The 20,562-nt window shown below is 37.5% G+C and overlaps 1 protein-coding gene across 3 annotated transcripts in view; it reads left to right on the forward strand.

The window, feature by feature from the left end:
* The window catches only part of Znf407 (zinc finger protein 407), a 379,395-nt gene that overhangs the window by 211,530 nt on the left and 147,303 nt on the right, over positions 1-20,562 (forward strand). For all 3 annotated transcript variants that reach the window (XM_027403715.2, XM_035440299.1, XM_027403716.2), the window contains exon 5: positions 18,200-18,366. In XM_027403715.2, the coding sequence (XP_027259516.1) occupies positions 18,200-18,366 (167 nt within the window). The remainder of the gene's footprint in view (positions 1-18,199; positions 18,367-20,562) is intronic.

Genomic DNA, 20,562 nt, shown 5'->3' on the forward strand with positions numbered 1-20,562 from the left:
TCAGATGCTAATACTGGACATGTTTCAGATGACTAAAGCAGCATTGATTAATATAATTTGTGAATAATTTGTTTCTTTCTGCTAATTTCAGGAGAAAAATCACATTCTGGACTGTACTCATTCTCTGGATGCTTTATCTTTTTCAGCATTAGGTACAGTCAGATTTCCTGTTACATCAAAAGGAAGGAAAAACATGTTTATATCGATTCCTTCAATTTATCTCACACCTGTTAGGTACTAGACATTGGGCTGGCTTTTAGAGAAATCCACAGCTCATGAAATGATAGAACATCATTACAGAATGTTAGGTAACTTGATTCCCGGGATGGCAAGTGGATAATATATTCTGGAGAGGTACTTGTACAATTATCAGTCATTTGTTTAAAAAAATAAACAATGCATTTTTTAAAAATCCTTATCTAGACAAATGGGATAGCTGACTATTTGAGTCATTTTCCATATTTTTGTTCTGGATTATATTTGCTCATATTTGTGTAGATGGCAAGTGCATTTTATGACACCTGCACGTGGAGTCATTCATTTCCTTCCTATTATTTTGGTTCTTTCTCCCTTTTCTCTACTTTCTACTTTGTCTTCTTGCAAATAAAAGATGTAATGAAAATTTTTGGTTAAGCATCCAGGTGTCCATGTTTTCTTTGAGTTTAAAGAATTCACTTTTACTTTTAAATCTGTAATAAATTCCGCATAGGTACCACAGACGCTCTTGCTTCCACTTGCTTTGCCCTTTCTCTTTACCCTCCTTTCTGTTGTTGGTTCTTCAGTTCTTGCCTTGTTCTCACATTGCTCTGTAGAAAACATCTACTGGAGAATAGCCTCAAAAGTTGTTATTGTGCTTTAACATAGTTTGGTGGCATCACCTCCATACATTTTTCCATGTAAGCTAATGAAGTCTTTCAAGGAATCGGTCCACTTCTGCTTTCCTCTCGACTTTGTGTGCTGTTGGTGGCCCCTGGCTCAGAAGACGCACAGGTCTTCAGTAGACTGTTGACTGTTGCCTCTGGGTTTGTCATTTTTCACATTCTTCATTAATAGGGATTTCCCACGGAGCTTTCAAAGTTGTTGGGTAGAAGCTAGCAAAAAAGATAGCAAGTCAGAAAAACTCAGGTATACAAAGGAATTCAACACATTGTGCATTTCCCCTGTGATACCATTTCTTCTAAAAAACAGAAACTTTTGTTATATGAACAACCAGATATGTTATTAATGAACCTAGAGAATAAGTAATTTGTTATAGTAACTCTTGACCTGTTTAATAAGTACTCAAGCTGTGTAGTGGAGTTTTTATTGTGCTCCACAGTATACGCTCATGAAGTGTAGTACATAATAAAATAAAAGCAATAACATCGATATTTCTGAGGGATCCATCAGAGCTGACCTACTGCAACATATTTCATCTGGTTTGTCTGCTATGAATGTTTGAAAGTTATAGCTGAAATTACCAGGAACAATTTTGTGTCTGTGACTTCTGATTGTTTACCACTGTCAGTAGTCTCACCCTTTGTAACTCTCAAACCTGTGCCTATGACTTCTCCTTAGCGTTGGTGTCAAGAGACAAATGAAAAAGAAAAATGCTCTGTACTGTTAGGGAATGAGACGTTTTAAGTCAGTTGTTAATTGGAAACTCTGAGAGGGGATGGGAAAAGACAGATGGTTTTTAGGTAAATTCATATTTTATGTGTGCAAAGTTAAGGTATGTGTTTCACACACAAAAACATCATTATGTTAGATTGAGATGAATTTTGTAGGAAACTAGACTGATAGTTAAAGAGGGAGTGTAGAGTTGTGTGATTGTCCCAAGAATTCGGCTGTTAGTGTCTATGTAGGCTGACATTTGAAACTTCGAAAAGAAAAATTCATACTTTTAAACAGTCTCTCTGCGTGTATCCCTCTTCCACATCTGGTTTTACATGTCGTGAAGATGGCCCCATGGCCTGTCTGTCTTTGTATTTCCCAGCAGACCCTCAGGTCCGGCTTTGAGGAGATGTTCAAGAAGCAGTTGCTTACCTAAGTTATTGGTGGAGATTCCTGGGATCTTTCCCATGCAACAGCTTCCAGACAGTGTGAGAACAATAAACACAGGAAAGAAATGGTTTTTTTTTTCCAGGTAGAGCTATGATTTCAGTTGTCTCTTTTTTCTTCTTAAGAAACTGTGTTGGTCTGCCATGCCATCTTAAATACTTTCATTTGCATGAAAGTCAGGTATTTGCTGAGAAAACTGCAATTATTAAATAACTAAAATATCATCCAGCATAATTTGTAACTGGGCTTCCACTAACTGGGAGCCTCAACGCTGCTATTACAATTATTATTGCTGTTATTAGGGCTTAGTGAAAAAGTTGAATCTTAATTTTTCGCAGGCTCATATTATTTATACATTTGAGTATTTTTACTAACAGTTCTATTGATAATAAAGAATGCTCTGAGCTATATTTCTGATTCATAGAGAGCAGTGTGTTGGCTCTATGAACTGTGTCTTTGGTAAACTGGAAGGGAAGCAGAGATGTTAAATTAGTTGCAGTATGTTCTTTTTTTTCTTCCTTTTTTTCCTCCCTCCCTCCCTCCCTCCTCCCCTCCTCCCTCCCCTCCTCCTCCCTTCTTTCTTTCTTTCTTTCTTGAGACAGGGTTTTTCTGTAGCTTTAGAGCCTGTCCTGGAATTCACTCTGTAGACCAGGCTGGTGTCAAACTCACAGAGATCCTCCTGCCTCTGCTCCCAAGAGCTGGGATACCACCAATGCCCAGCAGTGACAGTAAGTTTTTAAGCATCATGTCACCTCAGTGCTTTGTTCTGATGTGACTACACTCAATCATTACTGTATCCTTTATGGGTTAGCAGGTATAAAAGAAGTACTACATGAATAGTTTGTGTGGCCATGTTTCCTATTAATTTTATAAACAAAGTAGTTTTATTCCTGAATTATTTTACAGATATCACCAGAGATACATTTTTATGAATATCCTGAAAGCATTTACCCTTCAGGATGTGCCCATGTCTATTGTGTCCACTAGTCTTACATGGCTGAGAATTGTGGGATTAGAAAAGCTGATTGGACCTCCAGCAAGTGCTCTGATGTTAGTCAGCCTAGTGTGCAAGACAGAAAAGCTGATAGTCTGAAAGTGCACTTTAAACCTAGACAGCCTGTCACGTCAGTCTTTAGGAATGGTGGGGAATGGCCTGTTTATGTAATCAGATACTAAACCTGGAGAAAGCTGTCAGGCCCACTTTGTTGTGTAAGCAGCAGCCAACTGTGCTTTATCTGACAGACAGTGCGTAAATCTGTCCATGCAAAAACCCAAATGTTTAGTTTGCTCCTAGTTACTGTAATAATCTGCTTATTCCTGTCTGCAAAGCAGTGACATCACTTGGCAGGGTGTGCTACAGGCAGAGGAGCAGATAAGGGTCTGCTTGTGTCAGTCAGTCATTCCTCGATTGGCAGTGAGATACAGAGGAATTTACTCAAGGTTTGCTCCAAGCTGAAAGAATAGACAACATGTTTCTGACAGGAATAGCTTAATTTAGTTTTGCTATCTTGTATCTTGAGTAAATGAATAGATGTGCATCATGTCTAATTATAGCTTCTAAGAATAAATATACTATAATATCAGTAAGCAATGATAATATATATCCCAAGGCAATATTTTATTTTAAATGTTTCCGTTAGATATATAATTTCATAGCTACAGCTATTTCATGGGCTTTTATATTTGTTATATGTCATGCTTTCTTTGTAATTTTAAAAATAAGCTCATTTTTTTAGTTCCTTTCTGTGATTGCAAATTACTTGATAAGTGTAGTTAACTAGTCTTAATTTAAATTTTATTCTTGAAGATCAATTACTGTTTTAAGTTCTGAACATATGTTTTTTATGCCACTGAGATAAATATGAAGTCAGTGTTTTCATACATGCATTCAGTGAGGCTAGAACAACTTTCTCTGATTTAAAGCTGTATATTTTACTAATTACTAATATAAAAAGTATTTTCTTTTATATGTGCTGGCCAAGAGGGAGTAAGTTTTAGGGATTTTCTTTGAAATTTCTGTAAGATTGTTTGGATTGTTTTATATTTTTGTTTTAACCTAATAATTAGTTTCTTTGTTAGCTATTAATAATGGTTGGAAATACTGCCATTGTTTTCAGATCCCTGACAAGGAGCCCATCCTCAACTCTCTCCAAGGGAGTGCTACTTGCAGGGTAGATGGGCTCCTATGTCTCTGTGTGTTTCTGTGTCTTGAGATGCTGCAATGCCCTAACACATGTCCAGATGTGTCTGAGGTGTGCCAGCTATTCTCCTAAGAGGCTTGGCAACAGTCATAAAAGTAATGAAAAATGTGTTAAATCTGAAATGCTGCTATTAACCTTTCGACATAAATATGTAATTGCATTTGAGCTATTTTGCTTGTAAAATTGTAGTTGTCTTTATTTTGTTTGAATGGCTACCCAAATTCAAAACACACTTCGCTAGTACTTTACTAAAATTATGTTTTTGTTGCATAATGGTGGCCTTCAGATGATCAACTTTTAATTGGTTTTGTCACTATCAAACATCGACTACCCAGATTTTTAAGTCAACAGCTGTGAAAATACCACACTAAGGTTAACACATGGGTTATAAAGGGTTTCTTCTTTAGCTTGATTTGTGTTGCTGTTTCTTGTCCACACTCTTAATCCCTAGTCAAGTCTATGCTATGTTAACGTTTAATCGGAGGCTTTTCTGCCTGGTAATTAAGATGCGCTAGTATCTTTGCTCTTGTTGCTCTCAGAGGAAATCTTCCTAATCATCTTTAACCTGGCCTTCTGATTCTAAGACATACATGTAGTGTTCTTCATATCATGTTAGTTTTGAAGTAAAATACATAACAGTAATCATTATGAACCTACTTGTTTTACAAAATATAAAAAAGCCTGCAGGTATACAAAACAAGTTCTGAACCTTCTTTGACATAGTTTGCCTAAATGAGGGCAAGTCAGTTGATCTCTCTCTGTGTCTCTGTCTCTCTCTCTGTCTGTCTCTCTGTCTCTCTCTGTCTCTGTCTGTCTGTCTGTCTGTCTCTCTCTGTCTCTCTCTGTCTGTCTCTCTGTTTGTGTCTGTCTCTCTCTCTCTCTCTCTGTCTCTCTCTCTGTCTCTCTGACTCTCTCTGTCTGTCTGTCTCTCTCTCTCTCTGTCTCTCTGTCTCTCTCTGTCTCTCTCTCTGTCTCTCTGTCTCTCTCTGTCTCTCTCTCTGTCTCTCTGTCTCTCTCTGTCTGTCTGTCTCTGTCTCTCTCTGTCTTTCTGTCTGTCTGTCTGTCTCTCTCTGTCTGTCTGCCTCTCTCTGTGACTCTGTCTGTCTGTCTGTCTGTCTGTCTGTCTGTCTGTCTGTCTGACTGTCTGTCTGTCTCCTCTTCAGAAAGTTTTACAAGTGTCCTCCTGGAAGCTGAGCAGACACTCACTCAGCCCAGCCCTTTCTGCTGCCTGCATTCTCATCATCTCCCTCGTCTCTGTCTAGTTGCCAATAGTGATTTTATGCTCACATTGAAAGAAAACCACCCAGCAGTTCCTATCATTACCATCTTTGTCATTAAATATTCTTGAGGTGAAAGGATTAAAGTTCAAAAAATTACTTTTTCTCAGGTAACAGCTTCTCTGGCTGCTTGCCTATCCTTTTCTCTCAATTGTACTTGAGAATTTCTAATTTAGCAATGGAGAACCTAGCTTGGGGTATTGATCTAGTGATATTATTTAACTACCTTCCCATATCTACTCGAATTTGTTAGATTTGGAAGGGTAGATTGTTATAGGTTACAGCTGTTTTGGGGGGGGTGGGTTCAGCTGGGCCTCACACGTGCTAGATTTGTGCTTTCCTCTGAGTCGGGCCCATCCCTTAAGTGCTACTCTGGTTTATTTTTCCCCTTTAGCAAATTGAAAAGTGGAAATATTCACATTCTGTTTCTAGATTTAAAGTCTTTTTGTTTCAGAGAAATGATTAGGTCAGTGTGTGTGTGTGTGTGTGTGTGCTCCAAGAGTAAGTAGTTTATTCTTACCAGTCTTGAGTTTTGGAATTTTGTTTGGATACTGCCAATGCTTTGAGTGACTTTGTTTTTTTTTTTTTTTTCAGCTATTAGCAATTCCAATGGTAGGGTTTCATTGTTGGGTTATATTTTAGTGTTAATTTATTCCAACCGCAGTGATCAAAATAGAAACTAAGGCCAAGAAAGCAATCAAGCCAACCAAAGACACATAATAGAGTTGGTTTCACAGTGGAATCTGATGGTCTTCTCTGATAACTCATCATTCCAACAACTTAGTTTTTAGTTTTAAATATCATAGTAAATGGTGTTCTTGAGAATACGTTAAATCATTTTTTGAGTCTTTAATAGATAAAATTACTAAATTGTATTGGCTTCCTAATCAGCTTTTCCTGCCTTTTTTTTTTTTTTTTTTTTTTTTTGGTGTAGGGACCCAAAAGTGATCAAACATTAAAATTCAATGCAGATGAACTGTTAAGACTCTTTCAGAGAGAATGCACATATATGATGATGATAAATTTGAAAGACAGTTAAATGTTAGGGTTTATCAATTTTAACAGTCAGAAAATGTCATAGTATCCTGGTGCATGCCCTTAATCGCAGTACTCAGGAGGCAGAGGCTGGCAAATCTTTGTGAGTTTGAGGCCAGCCTGGTCTACAGCTAGTTCTAAGACTGGCTCCAATGCTACACACAAAAACCCTGTCTCAAAAGAACCAAAAACCTGGGGGGGGGGGGAAAGAAAAGAAAGAAAGAAAGAGAGAGAGAGAGAGAGAGAGAAAGAAAAAAGCCACAGTAAAATAAGACTTTCTGTGTTCTGTAGACAATGAAAATACAGTATATAAACAGAGACGGTGCATCCATGTGAGCTGGTTGTGTCATAGAGACTGGTGATAATCTTCAAATGATTGATCACTAAGGACCACACCCTCCAAGACACTGTGCTTTTCCCAACATGCAGATTATCATTTTATTGAATAGCCACTGGGGCCTAGCTGTTACCTTTCTGGCTGAGGACAAAACATAGAAGAGTCCCCAGCTTCTCTGATGACTTGAATTCCCAGTGTAGCTTGATAGAATGCCCAGACCTTACTAAGGCCTTGAGCCAGGTACATGAACCCTGTCCATAAAGGTCTGGCCCTCTTGCCACTCTCATTGCTCTTCCTACCTTACTTGGGGGCTAAAGAGTTGTTATCCCTTTATGTCAAATAATCTCTCAGACTTTCAAATCATTTCAATCCAACAAAGTCATAAAGCCTAAATTCTAAAGCTGTTTGATTTCCTGCTCTATTTTTTACTTGTCTGTAATTGCAAAACTCTTTTTTATTGTGAATTTCATTTTGAAGCCTTCAGTTAAATTCTTGTTTTAGTTTTCCCACCATTCTACTTATGCCTAGTATAAATATATTTTGTCACTTGTATCCTTCCAGTTGGCTTTGCTTATACACTTAATTATATTGGATCGAAATTTAATTTAATATTTTGAATGCTGGAAGGCATACAATAAACAATAGTGTTATTCCACATGGTCTTTTGTTTGAGGTGTTGAAGATTTGAAAAATTAGTATAAATGATTTATGTCCAATATTTATAGATGCCTATATAAATTTATCATTCACAATTACTTAGATTATATGAGAAATAGGTAAATATTGCAAGTCTGTTTTGTGAAGAGAATTCACAGCTCTTGACATCCAATTTTGAAAATAAAAATGTTCTTTTGTAGTGAAAGGAAAGTACATTAATATTTAGTTGATTTATACTCCTTTTAAGAGATTTTCCTTGTTCATACATTCCTCAAATGCTCATGTGCTTATGTCCACATATATATGCATCCTTTAATTGTGCTCAGTTTACACTGGATTATGTCATACCATTGTCGGTAGAGCATGTATTGAAATATATATGAAACATGTTAGAAGTTTAGTAGCTATTTTTCCTCAGTTGGAAAATAATAACTTCAGATTCTCAAAACTTGAGTTTCATATTAATCTCACATTTGTGTTAGTCTTAAATTTATCATTCAGAAAAGAGCAAATCACATCTTGACCATATGAAGTTTGTTGCATTTATATATCAGAGTATTACAATTTTAAGCAGGCAGTGTTATAAAACAGTTGGTATAGTTACTACACTGAATTTCTGTCATTGTTAAATCCTGTCCCTGCCTAATCTCTCTAAGTAGGTTAAAACTGCTGCTTGTTAGGCTGAATTCTCAGAAAGGGTCAATTTTGTATGAATCCTGATGTTACTGGACATTCTATCTCAAACCTTGTAGTCATCTTATCTTGAGCTCAGAGGGTTTCTTACTTAGATCATCAGACTAGAAGGCCAGGATGATGATCTAAGTCTTAGTCAATCCCAAGACAGGGAAAGCTGCTTTTCCTACCTTTAGCAAATCTCATAGTCACCATAAAAGTCTTTTCTAAATTTGGCCAGTATATTCAGATTTACAAAAAAAAATCCTGTATCCAGCTGGGTGGTAGATTTATTCCCAGCACTTAGGAGGGAGAGAGAGGCAGGTGGATCTCTGAGTTCAAGGACAGCCTGGTCTACAGAGTGAGTTCCAGGACAGCCAGGGGTACACAGAGAAGCCATGTCTCACAAAACCAAATGATGATGATGATGATGACGACGACGATGAGGACAACAGATTGACTTACATAGATTGCACTTACGCAATCTGTGATTGTATTTAGGACGCACAGGCCTAGGAGCAGGTTCCAGTATTACAGGAGTACTTTTGAGGAGTAAGGTGCCTATGGGAGCATACTTTGTTGTTAGAAATGTTATTTTCATGCTTGAAAGTTTTGCTACTGTAGTAATCTTATACTGATTTTTGCAGGAAGTCACAATTTAATAAACAGTGATGGCTATTGTCTCTTATCTCATGTATACAGATCAGAGAATTAGATATACTGATGTTAAGCAGTTAATTATTCTAGAAGGCTATTACAATAAAATTTTCAGTCTTATGTGCTGTGAATATAACCCAAATCATTCATGATCATCTCTGCTGTCTGTGGCTTGTTCAGAAATATAGTACTGCTTTCTAAGTACCCAGTAGTTCATCTTTGGTGACTTGAGTGTGGCAATGGTTATTGGCAAAACTGTGGCTTTCTTACAGTGTAGAATTGGTAGCTCTTGTAATTTGCTATTTATAAGGCATAAGGGATCTGGACTGTGAGCTAAATGAAGAGCTCTCCTATGTCTGTACTCATATCATGACTTGAACTCAGGAGTCGCATAGTGCTCCTGAGGCACCAAGAAGCTGCCACAGGAGTTTTAACCAAGCCATTCATGAACTACTTTCTAGCCAGAACCACAGTTACTGCGCCCTGGTATCTCTGAACCTTTCACTTGCAAGGACCCAAATTGTGTTACTTAAAAGACATAACTGGGTTTGTCATTAGCAAATGGCAGCTGGCATCATTTGTAGACCTAACGTGTATGACAAGCATTGTCTTGATGTTCAGTTATAGCAGGGTAAGGTTAGGTCCTTACTGCAAGTTTTACAGAATGTTTAAGCAGGGACAGTTTTGTTGACAGCATTTAGTAATATCCTGAATCAGATTAAAGTATTAAATTTTGATAGAAAATAACATTCCCAAATTTGATTTCGTAGTTGACTGTTTTGAAAGCATGCTTTTCTCTTGTCTCTGTTCTTTTTTTGTTTTGTTTTGTTTTGTTTTTGTTTTGTCTCTGTTTTTGATCACACTGTTAAAATCTATTTTATTGAATGTGATTGCTTGCTGTGTTAAAATAGTGTCATCAAGCTTGGGTTGGTTGCTCCTGCTTTAATCCTAGTAGCCTCCAAGCTGAGGCAGTGCAATCCTAAACTTAAAGCTATCTGTGTAACACTGTGAGACTCTCTTAACAAATTACCCAGTTCTCTGCACTCAACACATTTGACAGTATATAATGGGATATAGCTACTGGTAATCAGTCTGTGTCATGTACACGTTTGTCCATTATGTAACCAAATGGATAAACTAGTCCAGCCTAATTCTCAGAGAGGGTATTCTTTGGTAGGTTTTCTCCCAGATACTCACCTGTATGCACTGCATCCATATGTATTCTGTTTTATGATTGAGATCTGTAAAGGATAAAGCTACATTCAGTTCCTTGGAAAATCATAATGACACTGTAAAAACCAAGTGCTAAAAAATGCAGGAAATAAAAGAAGGAAATGATTGATAATTGATGCTGCTCATATCAAAGCCAAACTCCTACAGTGGTCATCATGATATTCAAATCTGACTTATAAGCCACAGGGTTTTCTGCCCTGGGCAGCAGGGACTCCCCCCTCCCCCCATTCAGCTGGCTGACTCAAGCTCAAGCATGTCACCTCGCTGCTTCTTGTCAGCTTGGCTCTCAGATTGTCATTGTTGCTGTTTTTATTAGAGCACTGGGTTCTGCTGTTTCAGACTTAGCTCAAAACCTCCTTAATCCACAAAAACTCTTCTGCCTCTTTTATTATTTGGCCCCTTTTCTGGGCATCTCTTAAAACTTTCATACAAAGTCCTTCACAATATATTGGTTTGTTTTCTAATCATTTCCCTGACTTCGGTAATGATCACTAAGTTATACGATCCTTTGGTGAATGTGCATGTTTTTCTTTTATTTCTAGATTTATACATAGTATTGGTTATTTCTAGACATTAGGAGGTCCTAATATCTACTCTTCTGTTGTTTTTTGGGGAATGAAATTGAAGATATTTATGAATGTTCCCAGTGACCAGGCATTAAAAATTGGTCATCTAGGCACTTGGGATGAATTATAAATAAGGATCAGAATGAATTTTATCATTTTAACTCAGACTATGTATACCATTAGAATAATGTCATATAATCTTCAAGAGTTTGAAGATTATATTTTCTTTGATTCACTATTAGTAACTATGGTTTAAACTTTTTTACATGAATCCAGCCAAACTGTTTCCAAAAGGTTTCATTGTGTCCAAACTAGAGAACAGTGCCATTCTACTGCATGCCTTCTGGTCTACCGCCTGACTTCTGCTCATCTCAGCTTCTGTGCCTATATGCAAAGGCCGGAGCAGTTTGCAGTGAATTTTCCATACGCTGTCCTTACCACCTGTCCCCATGTACTCTTGTGATTCCAAGAAGAGCGGGGCTTGGCTCTTTCTGTTCCAGCACTGCTGATTTTGTGCTGTTTGGCCTTGTAGAGACTCCAAGTAAACATTTTAGAGATGAAGTTGAGAGGACATAGCTTGCCATCTAAGCCTGGTAAGCTGAGCACTGCTTGCAGGCCAGGCCAGGTCCAGTCTCCTTTATTGGAATCCAGCCACCTCTGTTTGTTTATGTAGTGTATACTATTGCCTTTGTGTTGTAAAGACAGCAGTGAGTGGTGTCTCAAAGGTGTTCATGGCCCCACAGTTCGAAACACTTAGCATCTGTTCATTCACTGAATTTGTGACCTGAGTTGCTCTTGTCTGCTGAGTATTGAAAAGAGAACATGGTGGTATAGTGGGGAATCCCAGCTAAATTTTTTTCATGGTTTGGGTTAGACCAGAGTTTGTGGTTTCTTTGAAAGAAAATTCCACAGGAGTAAAGGTTTTTGAAAGATGAACTCAAGTCACTTTGCAAATAGTGGTGGAGATCTTTGAGTATCGTGCCTAGAATGGCACCTTCTGTAGATTGTTAGTGTCAGATGCAGCCTGAGGCGTTAATATGCTTGAAACTCCTCTCACAAGTGATTTTTAATAAAAATGATCTGAGCCCTTGAATTGAAAAGGAAGAAAAAAACATTTTATTTTTTTTTTAACATGAATGATATGCCCAGAAGTTTAAAATGACAGGCACTGGCATGGGTGAGATTAAATATCTTTTCCAACTAGTTAACGAGTATCTACTCTGTTAATTAGGCTAATTATCACCTGTTCATGGCAAAATTGCACTCAAAGCACTTGGCTTAAGTAGTAGGTTCCCTGGTGAACTGTGTAAAAGCCCTCATGGGAGGTTTTCCAGCCCTAACTGGAAGCTACACTGGAGGCTTCAGACTTGGATTTAGTCATGGAAACACTCCTGGTCTTGGGTTTTTGTGGCTTCTAGATATAGATTATGCTCACTTTTGAATTCTTTTTTTTTTTTTTTTGCACTGCATTAGGAAATGCTCAAAATCTAGCCTAATTTGGTAATCTAGATAATTATATTATACTGAACACTTTTTTTTTTTCATTCACCAGGACCTATGGCCCTTAAGATTATCTGAAGAGATATGGCCAACAGTGACCTAGGCTCTTAGTAAAGTCGTTGTAAATTAGCTATCAGTGTGTCTTTTTAATTATTCAGTTAGGCACACTAGTAATAAATTTTATTTTCTATGTAATTCAAAGCTGAATGTTGTATTCAAGGCTTATTTAGAACGTTGAAAGTCAAAGCTGAAAGACAACCCAGGCTTACCATTGAAAACTATTGAACTATTTGCTACATTTCTAAATTTCATATTAATAATGTCTAGTGTTTACATGCAGTTGTTTCTTACTCCCTCTCCTCCTCCTTACTCTTTCTCCTCTTCCTTCTCTTTCTCCTGCTCATCTTCCTCTCCCATCATTTTTTCCCTACTCAGTTGTATGGGTCAGAAGCATTAGCATTTCACAATTGTGTCTTTTTAGATAGTGACTTTGCTATTACAGAAGCACTCCCTGCATTTCTTCTCTTTGCTTTCCTGTCCTCTGGGGCATATCCTCTGTGTGAGAAGCCCGTGTGGGTGCATTGAGGCTGCGGTTGTTCCTCTCTGCTTGACCTCTGTGTCTTTATGAGCTGCTTTGTTCAGGAAAGGAGTGATGGCTCTCTCTCTGCAGAAATTTACATGATAACCCTACTGGGCAAAGACTTCATCATGTTCATTTCATTTCTCAGTGTGTCATTATGTCATTATTAAATTATGGTCATTATAAAAGGGGCCTTTTATTCCAAAGAAAGTGCCTATGCTTTGGTAGTATTTGAATAACTTAGGAATTGTCGAAATATGTATTTTCTCATTAGGGTCTTTTTCTAGGAATCAAACCTTATGTTCCATTATAGTTCTGTATTGTGTTTATAAAGAAGAATGTTGCTTGTTAGTTGAATTTTAGTATTCCTAGTTTTAGAATGATTTTGAGTGGGTGAACACTTCAGTATCACAGTTTTGAAGGATAGAACTACATATCTTTTTATTACCCTGGAAGAATTTAGCTTACCCCTCTTTAAACTCAGATACATCTCACCCAAATCTTCCTTTCTCTTGTTCGTCTAGTAAATGTGTTTATATTATTTGTTAATTTGACTGAATTGCACCAACATATCATGTAGAGGAAATAATAAGTATTGTTGGATTGTTTTATTAAATGTTCAATGTAAATTAGAAGAATTTGAAAGTACAGGGCATACTTTGGAAGATGGTAACTGTAGTCTGTTTACTTCAGATTCTTTTGTTCTGATAAACAGCAAAAGTTAGATGTGCACTTGTGCTCCACCACCATCCTCTTCCTTTTCTCCAAGCCAAGAAGAAACTGTGTCAACTTCAGAGTGTCAGACACATTTCTGCATGTGAGGTTCATTTGTAAAATTTTATGCAAATGGTGCAACTTTTAAAGTTATTTGTTTTTATTTTTGAAAAATAATTTATTTTATATGTATGAGTGTTTTTTGCCACATATGTGAACATATGTGTGATCCAGGTGCTTGCATAGGTCAGACAAAGTCATCTGATTTCCTGGAGCTGCAGTTACAGATTTTTGTGACCCACCATGTTGGTCTTGGAAACTGAACCCAGGTTCTCTGCAATAGAGACAAATACTCTTAGTCACTGAGCCATTCTTCCAGCCCCTCTAACTTGTTTTTAACAGGTATACCATTGAGGTTTTTAAACCTATGTTGATAAGTATTGTCATAGCTTATTCATTTTCATTGCATAATGAAAGTCTATTTTATGATTAAACTGAACCCTTCCCTAATGTCTGTTGAAACTTCAATAGAGGAATTTATTTTATATAACTTTATGTATGTCTCAATGGTATGTCTGACTAGATTCTCTCATATAAAATTAGGGTTAGAACAAACTCAGTATTTGCAAGATTATCGTGAACAGAACAGATCCATAAGACCAGAAAAAAGTAACAGTGGTCCTCTTATCTGTTTTATTTTTGAATTTTCAAGATAGGGTTTTTCTGTGTAGCCCTGACTGTCCTGGAACTCACTCTGTAGACCATGCTGGCCTCAAACTAGAGAACCACCTGCCTCTGTCTCCTGAGTGCTGGGATTAAAGGTGTGTGCCACCACCGCCCATCCTCTTACCTGTTTTTGTAATGCCAGATAATAAAGCCAACTTTTCAGGACACCTTTATCTTCATTCAAAAATGTGATGTGTGTACATTTTTATTGAGATTCTAAGAACTAAAATCTACTTGCTTAGAATTTAAATTTTTAATAATATTTAAAGTTTTAATCTAAAGAAGATGAATCTAAATTTTCCTTTCAGAATTCTGACTCTAGTATTTGGAAAGTTATAGAAGCAATTCAAAGTTAAGTTTGGTTTTTGATATAACATTTCTCCTATTTAGCCATTTAAAACCAAGCAAATGCTCAAAAATTGTGTAAGGTCAAAACACATGTAAAGGTTAGTTATATAACACGTTTTAGCTAATTATTAATTCTTTAATTTTGTACAAGATGCAGCCCGATGAGAAATTTTAGTCTTTGTTCTATAGCTGATAATGAGGCTAGTTAGTATTCCCTCTTGGGATTAAGTGTTGAAGCCTAGACTTTACTCTTGGCTCAGTTAACACAAATCACACAGGAAGAACTCCTTGGAAGCAATTTGTGGGTACATGCCAACCCCTTCTCTTTGCTGTTCTCCCTTGGTGTAACCAGTAGGACCGGAGCCTCCTTCCATTTCAGCAGGGCACCTAAGAGAATAACACACACAGTGAGTGGTGAGTAGTGGACAGGCCTCTAGCTGTGCCAGAACACCAGAAAATGTTTAGGAACACCTCTTGCATTTTGGAATCCTTGTAAGTTTGTACAGATGAGCCCTTTAGTTCACTGTTGCAAGTTGACTAGGGCAAGGGCTTCATTGCAGGTAGTTTTAGCATCATGGATTTTTCACCTAAGAACTTAAGACAGGTGTATGTCTTCACAGGGATTGCTAAAGGAAATGAATTTCCAGTGTTTGAAATCACTTCCCTCAAAATTCCATGTCTCTCCTGTATTGTCTTTCAACTGTGAGAGGGTGACGCAGATGCAATCCCTTTGTCTCCCTTGCTCATGTGATGCTCCATTCCTGGTTGTAGCGTGTTTGTGAAAACCAGTTACTCACCTTTAGCATCTTTCTACTTACTGCTAATCTTCACAGTGAGTTTTTGCAAGCTGAGTCTCTTTTTAGATTACATTACAAAATATCTCTCCTGTAAGCCTGCACAGCCAAGCATCTGGGCCTCAGTCTGCCCTCTCTAAGTCACTGGGCTTTTTTGCCCACTCTGATATGGAAAGGGATCTGGAGGACAGTGGTTGTGTGTGTGTGTTGTATGTGTGTGTGCCTTCAGGGATCTGTCACACCTTTTCCCAGTTCAGGGGTGTTTTGCGCTTCTTGTTGCTAGCATTCTCCCACAGGTATCTCTGTTTGTAGTTGTCACCTGTCTTTCAGTGTCTGAGTGATATGTCACCTCCAGTCTGTCCTGTCCTTGCTTGTTCTTCTTTTTATCCCTAATGACTTTTTACACATTTCTGGTATGGAGTTTACTTTTATGAATGGTATTTCTCTCTTACCATCAGATTTTCTTGACACCCAAATCATCTTTTTCTGATTTCCCTGTACTCTCCATAGCAGTGTTCATAGAGTAGCAAGATGGCAGGTCTTTCTTAGAGGGTTCATGAACATACCCTGCTGGCCTTCAGTTTCTGGTTTGCATGGCAGAGCAGTTTTCTGCTTCCTGGATGTGCTTCACGAGGCCTCCTGAAGGTCCACAGAGAGCAAGGGTCCTTTAGGGGCCACAGTCTTCTCTGACATTAGGCTGCTTAAAGCAAGTGATCCTGGAAAATTTGATACAGCATTCATGTCATTTCAGGAGACAGCATACTTTCAAACAGGCCTTGGATTTATAAGTGTAGTAAGTGTGGCCTATGCTGGCCATGTTTACATTCTCTCATTTGCCCAGTGACTGAGCTTTCTTGTTTCCATAAAGAGGATTGTAGAATGCAGTTCCTGGAAAGTCCAGTGCTAGTTTCAGTTCCTTTTTTTTTTTTTTTTTTTAATCTGGCTTTTGTCCTTTCTGGACAGGCACTGAGCTTTAGTCTAACATTTTTATTATGTATGAATAATAGACAGTGCACATTGAGGTTGTGTAGATGTAATTTTGTTAAATGCACATCATGGTAGATTTAAAACTGAGGGATTTATTTTGTCATTCATAAAGTTGTAATACAGTCTGGAGAAACTATTTGTTAAAGATAGCATCTATTTAACCTCCTTATTTATTTCTTGTAAGAGAAGGTTAGTTCCACAATAAATACATGGAGAAATAAGTAGATAGGGGAATTTATCTTGGAAATAAGATTCCTGTCATGGTTTTGAAATGCTAAATACGTGAAGACCCGTCAAAGAGATATACGGACATGATATTTTTTGCAGTGCATTTCAAGGTGTTTAGTTTTATATGTCATTCTCCAGTACGAGTCAGCAATGATCAAATGATACAGTGATTTCAGAGTCAGGCTGTGTTCATTGTGCAGACAGTGTCTCCTCACATGTGTTATAGGGAGAAGTAAACTGGAAGCTTGCTAATAATGAAGCACTTCAGATTTGCTATGCCATTACTTAAGTATTTGTTTTTGTTTTTGTTTTGGTTTTTTTTTTTACTTATTTTGTATTTAAAACATTACTTTTAAATATATGTACTAAAGGAAGCTGGTGATTTATAACTGATTCCCAGAGTTTGTGGAATCCCATTGATTTGTTAAAGTAATCTGCATTTAACACCAAATTAGAAGGTTGGTCGTTTATAGCTAAGGACTCTTTTCCTCTCCTGACAAAACTTTAGGAATTGGTGAAGAGACTGTCTAATGACTTTATGTGAAAGTGTACATGTTCTATAGCCCCATATTGATAATGTAGTCTTTGGTTTTTCTCGAGGCTGCCTTGGTCTCTGTTTTCTGGGATAATGCTTGCCAGCTTTCTAAACGTGTATAATTTTAATTGTAACTTTTAAGAAAAATGTTCTCTTATTTGATTGTTCATTATCCTGAATTAATTTGTTGAACACTATTGTTCAAAGAGATTGCTTAACACTCAATTGCACCAGAAATAGGAAGTAAATTTTAGTGAGGAATTCGTAACTGCAAGTGGAAGGGGTGCAGAGGAGGAGATCCACTCATGTCTCAGGGTACTGGAAGATTAACCTTGAGTATAAACTTGAAATATTTTCTTAAAGAAATATAAACTTGTTATTTTTTAGATTTGCTTTTGTACAGGAGGTAATTGTATCTTCTCTTGCTCAGTCCGGTTTTAGAAAAGTATATGGCTATAATGTTTAATTTTTGTCTACTGTCAAAGTTCTATGCAGGCCTGACCCTGCTTCACTTCTGAAATCAGTGGAGACGGGGCGTGTTTGGGGTGGTACAGCTAGAGACTTATTTTTGTTAAAGAAAACTTTTTGATGTACCCATGTCAACAACCCAGAGGGACCTATCAATCAGGAACCACTGGGGGTCCACCCTTTCATCCCCAAGGAGCATGGTAACTCAGGGCTGTGGGGCTGCTCTCAGGGGTGGCTGTTCTCAAGCACAGCCGCCTCCTGGCAGACAGCAGAGCTTGTCTGAGCACTTGAGTATGGATAGCATTTCATTTAGCCTTTGCTCTGACAGCCCATGCCCTGGATAAGTGGTGTAGGCCTGTACAGGTGAAATCTATTCTCACTTTTGCCTCAGGGGTGACTGGACTGTAACAGAATTTTTCAAACCCGTTGGGCCCAACCGCAAAGCAGAGAATAAATGGCTGAAGTGCCAGGCCTCGACAGAAAAATCAATGCCTGGTTATACAGACATGACAGACCCAGTCTGCAGTTCCCTCTGCAGAGGCTGTGTGTGCACCACACTTCAGGGTTACCACACACTCTATCTGGAGTCATAGATGTCAGCTTGCAGGTCAAATTTACATTGTTTTGCTCTCTCCTTCGCACAGGAAATTTACATGCCACTTATGTGACAGAAGTTTCACAGAGAAGTGGGCCTTGAACAACCACATGAAACTCCACACGGGAGAAAAGCCGTTTAAGTGTACCTGGCCCACATGTCACTACTCATTCCTCACGGCCTCTGCGATGAAAGACCACTACAGGACGCACACAGGTGTGTCATACCCCTTCTATATCAGGGGCTGGCCAAGGGAGGCCTGATGGGCTTTGGGAACATGTACATTGGTTTTCTTGATAGCCACCATGGTAAACATGACTTCCTTGCAGAGGTCATGGTAGTAGTATTTGAAATTAAGGTAATGGTAATTGCATATGAAAATATTTTTCATTCCTTGCTTTGCAGTGTGACAATTTAGTATGAGTTATGCATGTTTTTAAGCAGGACAGGTTCAGATTTGACAGCTCCTTTCTAGTGTTTGTGTTGAAACTTAGCTTTTTAGATGTGACCCTCATTACACTGCATTTTATGTCTTTAAAGAGAACTGGTCTTCTATTTCCTTGTTGTCTAAATTCCTAATTTTTAAACATGCTGATTCTTAGTTTTATGTACCATTTCCTAAATCTAAGTAATGTAATCTCTCTCTTTAGGAAAGAATCATGTCAGACCCTAAAGTTCTTAGAATGCAGAGGCTAATCTCCATTGAATTACTAGATGTCTTCAGAAAACTGCTTCTAAAAAGCTCACAGTCACATAAAGTTTGTATTAACACATTAAAAATAACCATGTGTAATGTAACTCGGCCGTCTTGAGATTCTGTCTGTGAAGTATGCTTCTGAGGCTGCTCAGTTGGAGCCTTTATCAATGCATATTCCATCATACCCTACACCAGGTGCTTTGTTTATGACATGCTTCTCATAGTTTTAGTACAATGGGCCCAATACTTCATGGTGATCTTCTATTTGGGTATTCACCTCATATTTCGTACTATCAACTATTTAGTATTTTTGTGGCCTTCTTTCTCTTTACACTACTCAGATTTTATTCCCTGTAGGAAAAAATAATAAATTTTAATCATCATTCAGAAATGTTCTGATTGTTATGAATCCTGTATTATTGTTAGAAATTATAGGTTGAAAGTTCTCCTGAAGCAGTTTGTGGTAAGCCCAGGCCTCCTTAGCTTCCTTGACAAGGGTGTTGACGATTTAAGGTCTCCAGCCTGCCCTGAGAGATCACTTATATCGAACAGCAGATGAAAAGCCAGTGCAGATGTAATTTATCGTCGGCGTTTCCTTCTAAAGAATAATTGTGGAGACTTGGCTGGATCAATAATATGGATTTTTGTTGTTCGGTCTTGTAGTCTGCACCATAATGAGAGGTAGGGGACAGTGACTGTTTCCTAATAGAAAATAAAGGATCGGTTCCGTGTCTTTCTATGTTTGAATGCAAAATGGCACACTTGAAAACTAATTCAAGGGTTATTAAAAGAAGTCTTCCATTAAATCTCTGTTATCATTTAAATATGACACGTTAAAAGAACCCATTCTTGGTTGAGTAAAACATCTTATTGAGTTTTTCCTTAATTTCTTTTCTCAAAAAAATACTCTTGGCCCTCTGTTTAACAGTTACCCCCCCCCCCACTCTCTCTCTTAAAAAAAAAAAAAAAGCAAGTAAAAATTGAATTTGAAAACAAATCAAGCCACCAAGGTAAATATGACATACAATATATCTGAGACTACCACCTTAGATAAAAATCCTACACATGGAAAAATCAAGGTCAAGGTCACTAGTGTATCTAGAGTCAAATCATGTGGAAAATGAATAATTTTGCCTTTCCATGTGTGTATACCATAAAATGGGAAAGAGAGTAGACCTTAATGTGTGCAGCATGAACAGATGTAGAGATAGTTAAATTCCGTTATTTTTCTCCTATGCTTATTAACACATTTATTTTGCAAGAAAGAAATAGGTCACAAAGATTTCATAAATGGAAGGATGGTAGCATGCTTGTCTAGAATGTGGATGTTCACTCTTGTTGGCCATGTCTACTTGCCTTTATAGCATGCATGTGCATGTGTACACAGGGCACAAACACATTTCTGCACTGTAGTCCTTATGCCCTGTGCATGTGTAAGTACAGCTGCTTTTTGACAGCACACACAAAACTGTCTGCAAAACTGGTGATGAAGAAATTACTGAGAATAGTTTAGCCTCAACATTTAAAAAAATGCTAATGTTTATAAACAAATTAGTTTTTTATTTAAAATAGGCCAATTCAGTGTTATTTAATTGATAATACAGCTAGTTAAAAAGATTTATTATTTTAAATTGATTAAATAATTAGATGAGTGATTATAATTAAACTATTCTTCACAGCCCATCTACTCTATTTTTCCTATATGGAAATAATGA

This window comes from Cricetulus griseus, chromosome 2, assembly GCF_003668045.3.
Source record: "Cricetulus griseus strain 17A/GY chromosome 2, alternate assembly CriGri-PICRH-1.0, whole genome shotgun sequence".
Taxonomy (NCBI): Eukaryota; Metazoa; Chordata; class Mammalia; order Rodentia; family Cricetidae; genus Cricetulus; species Cricetulus griseus.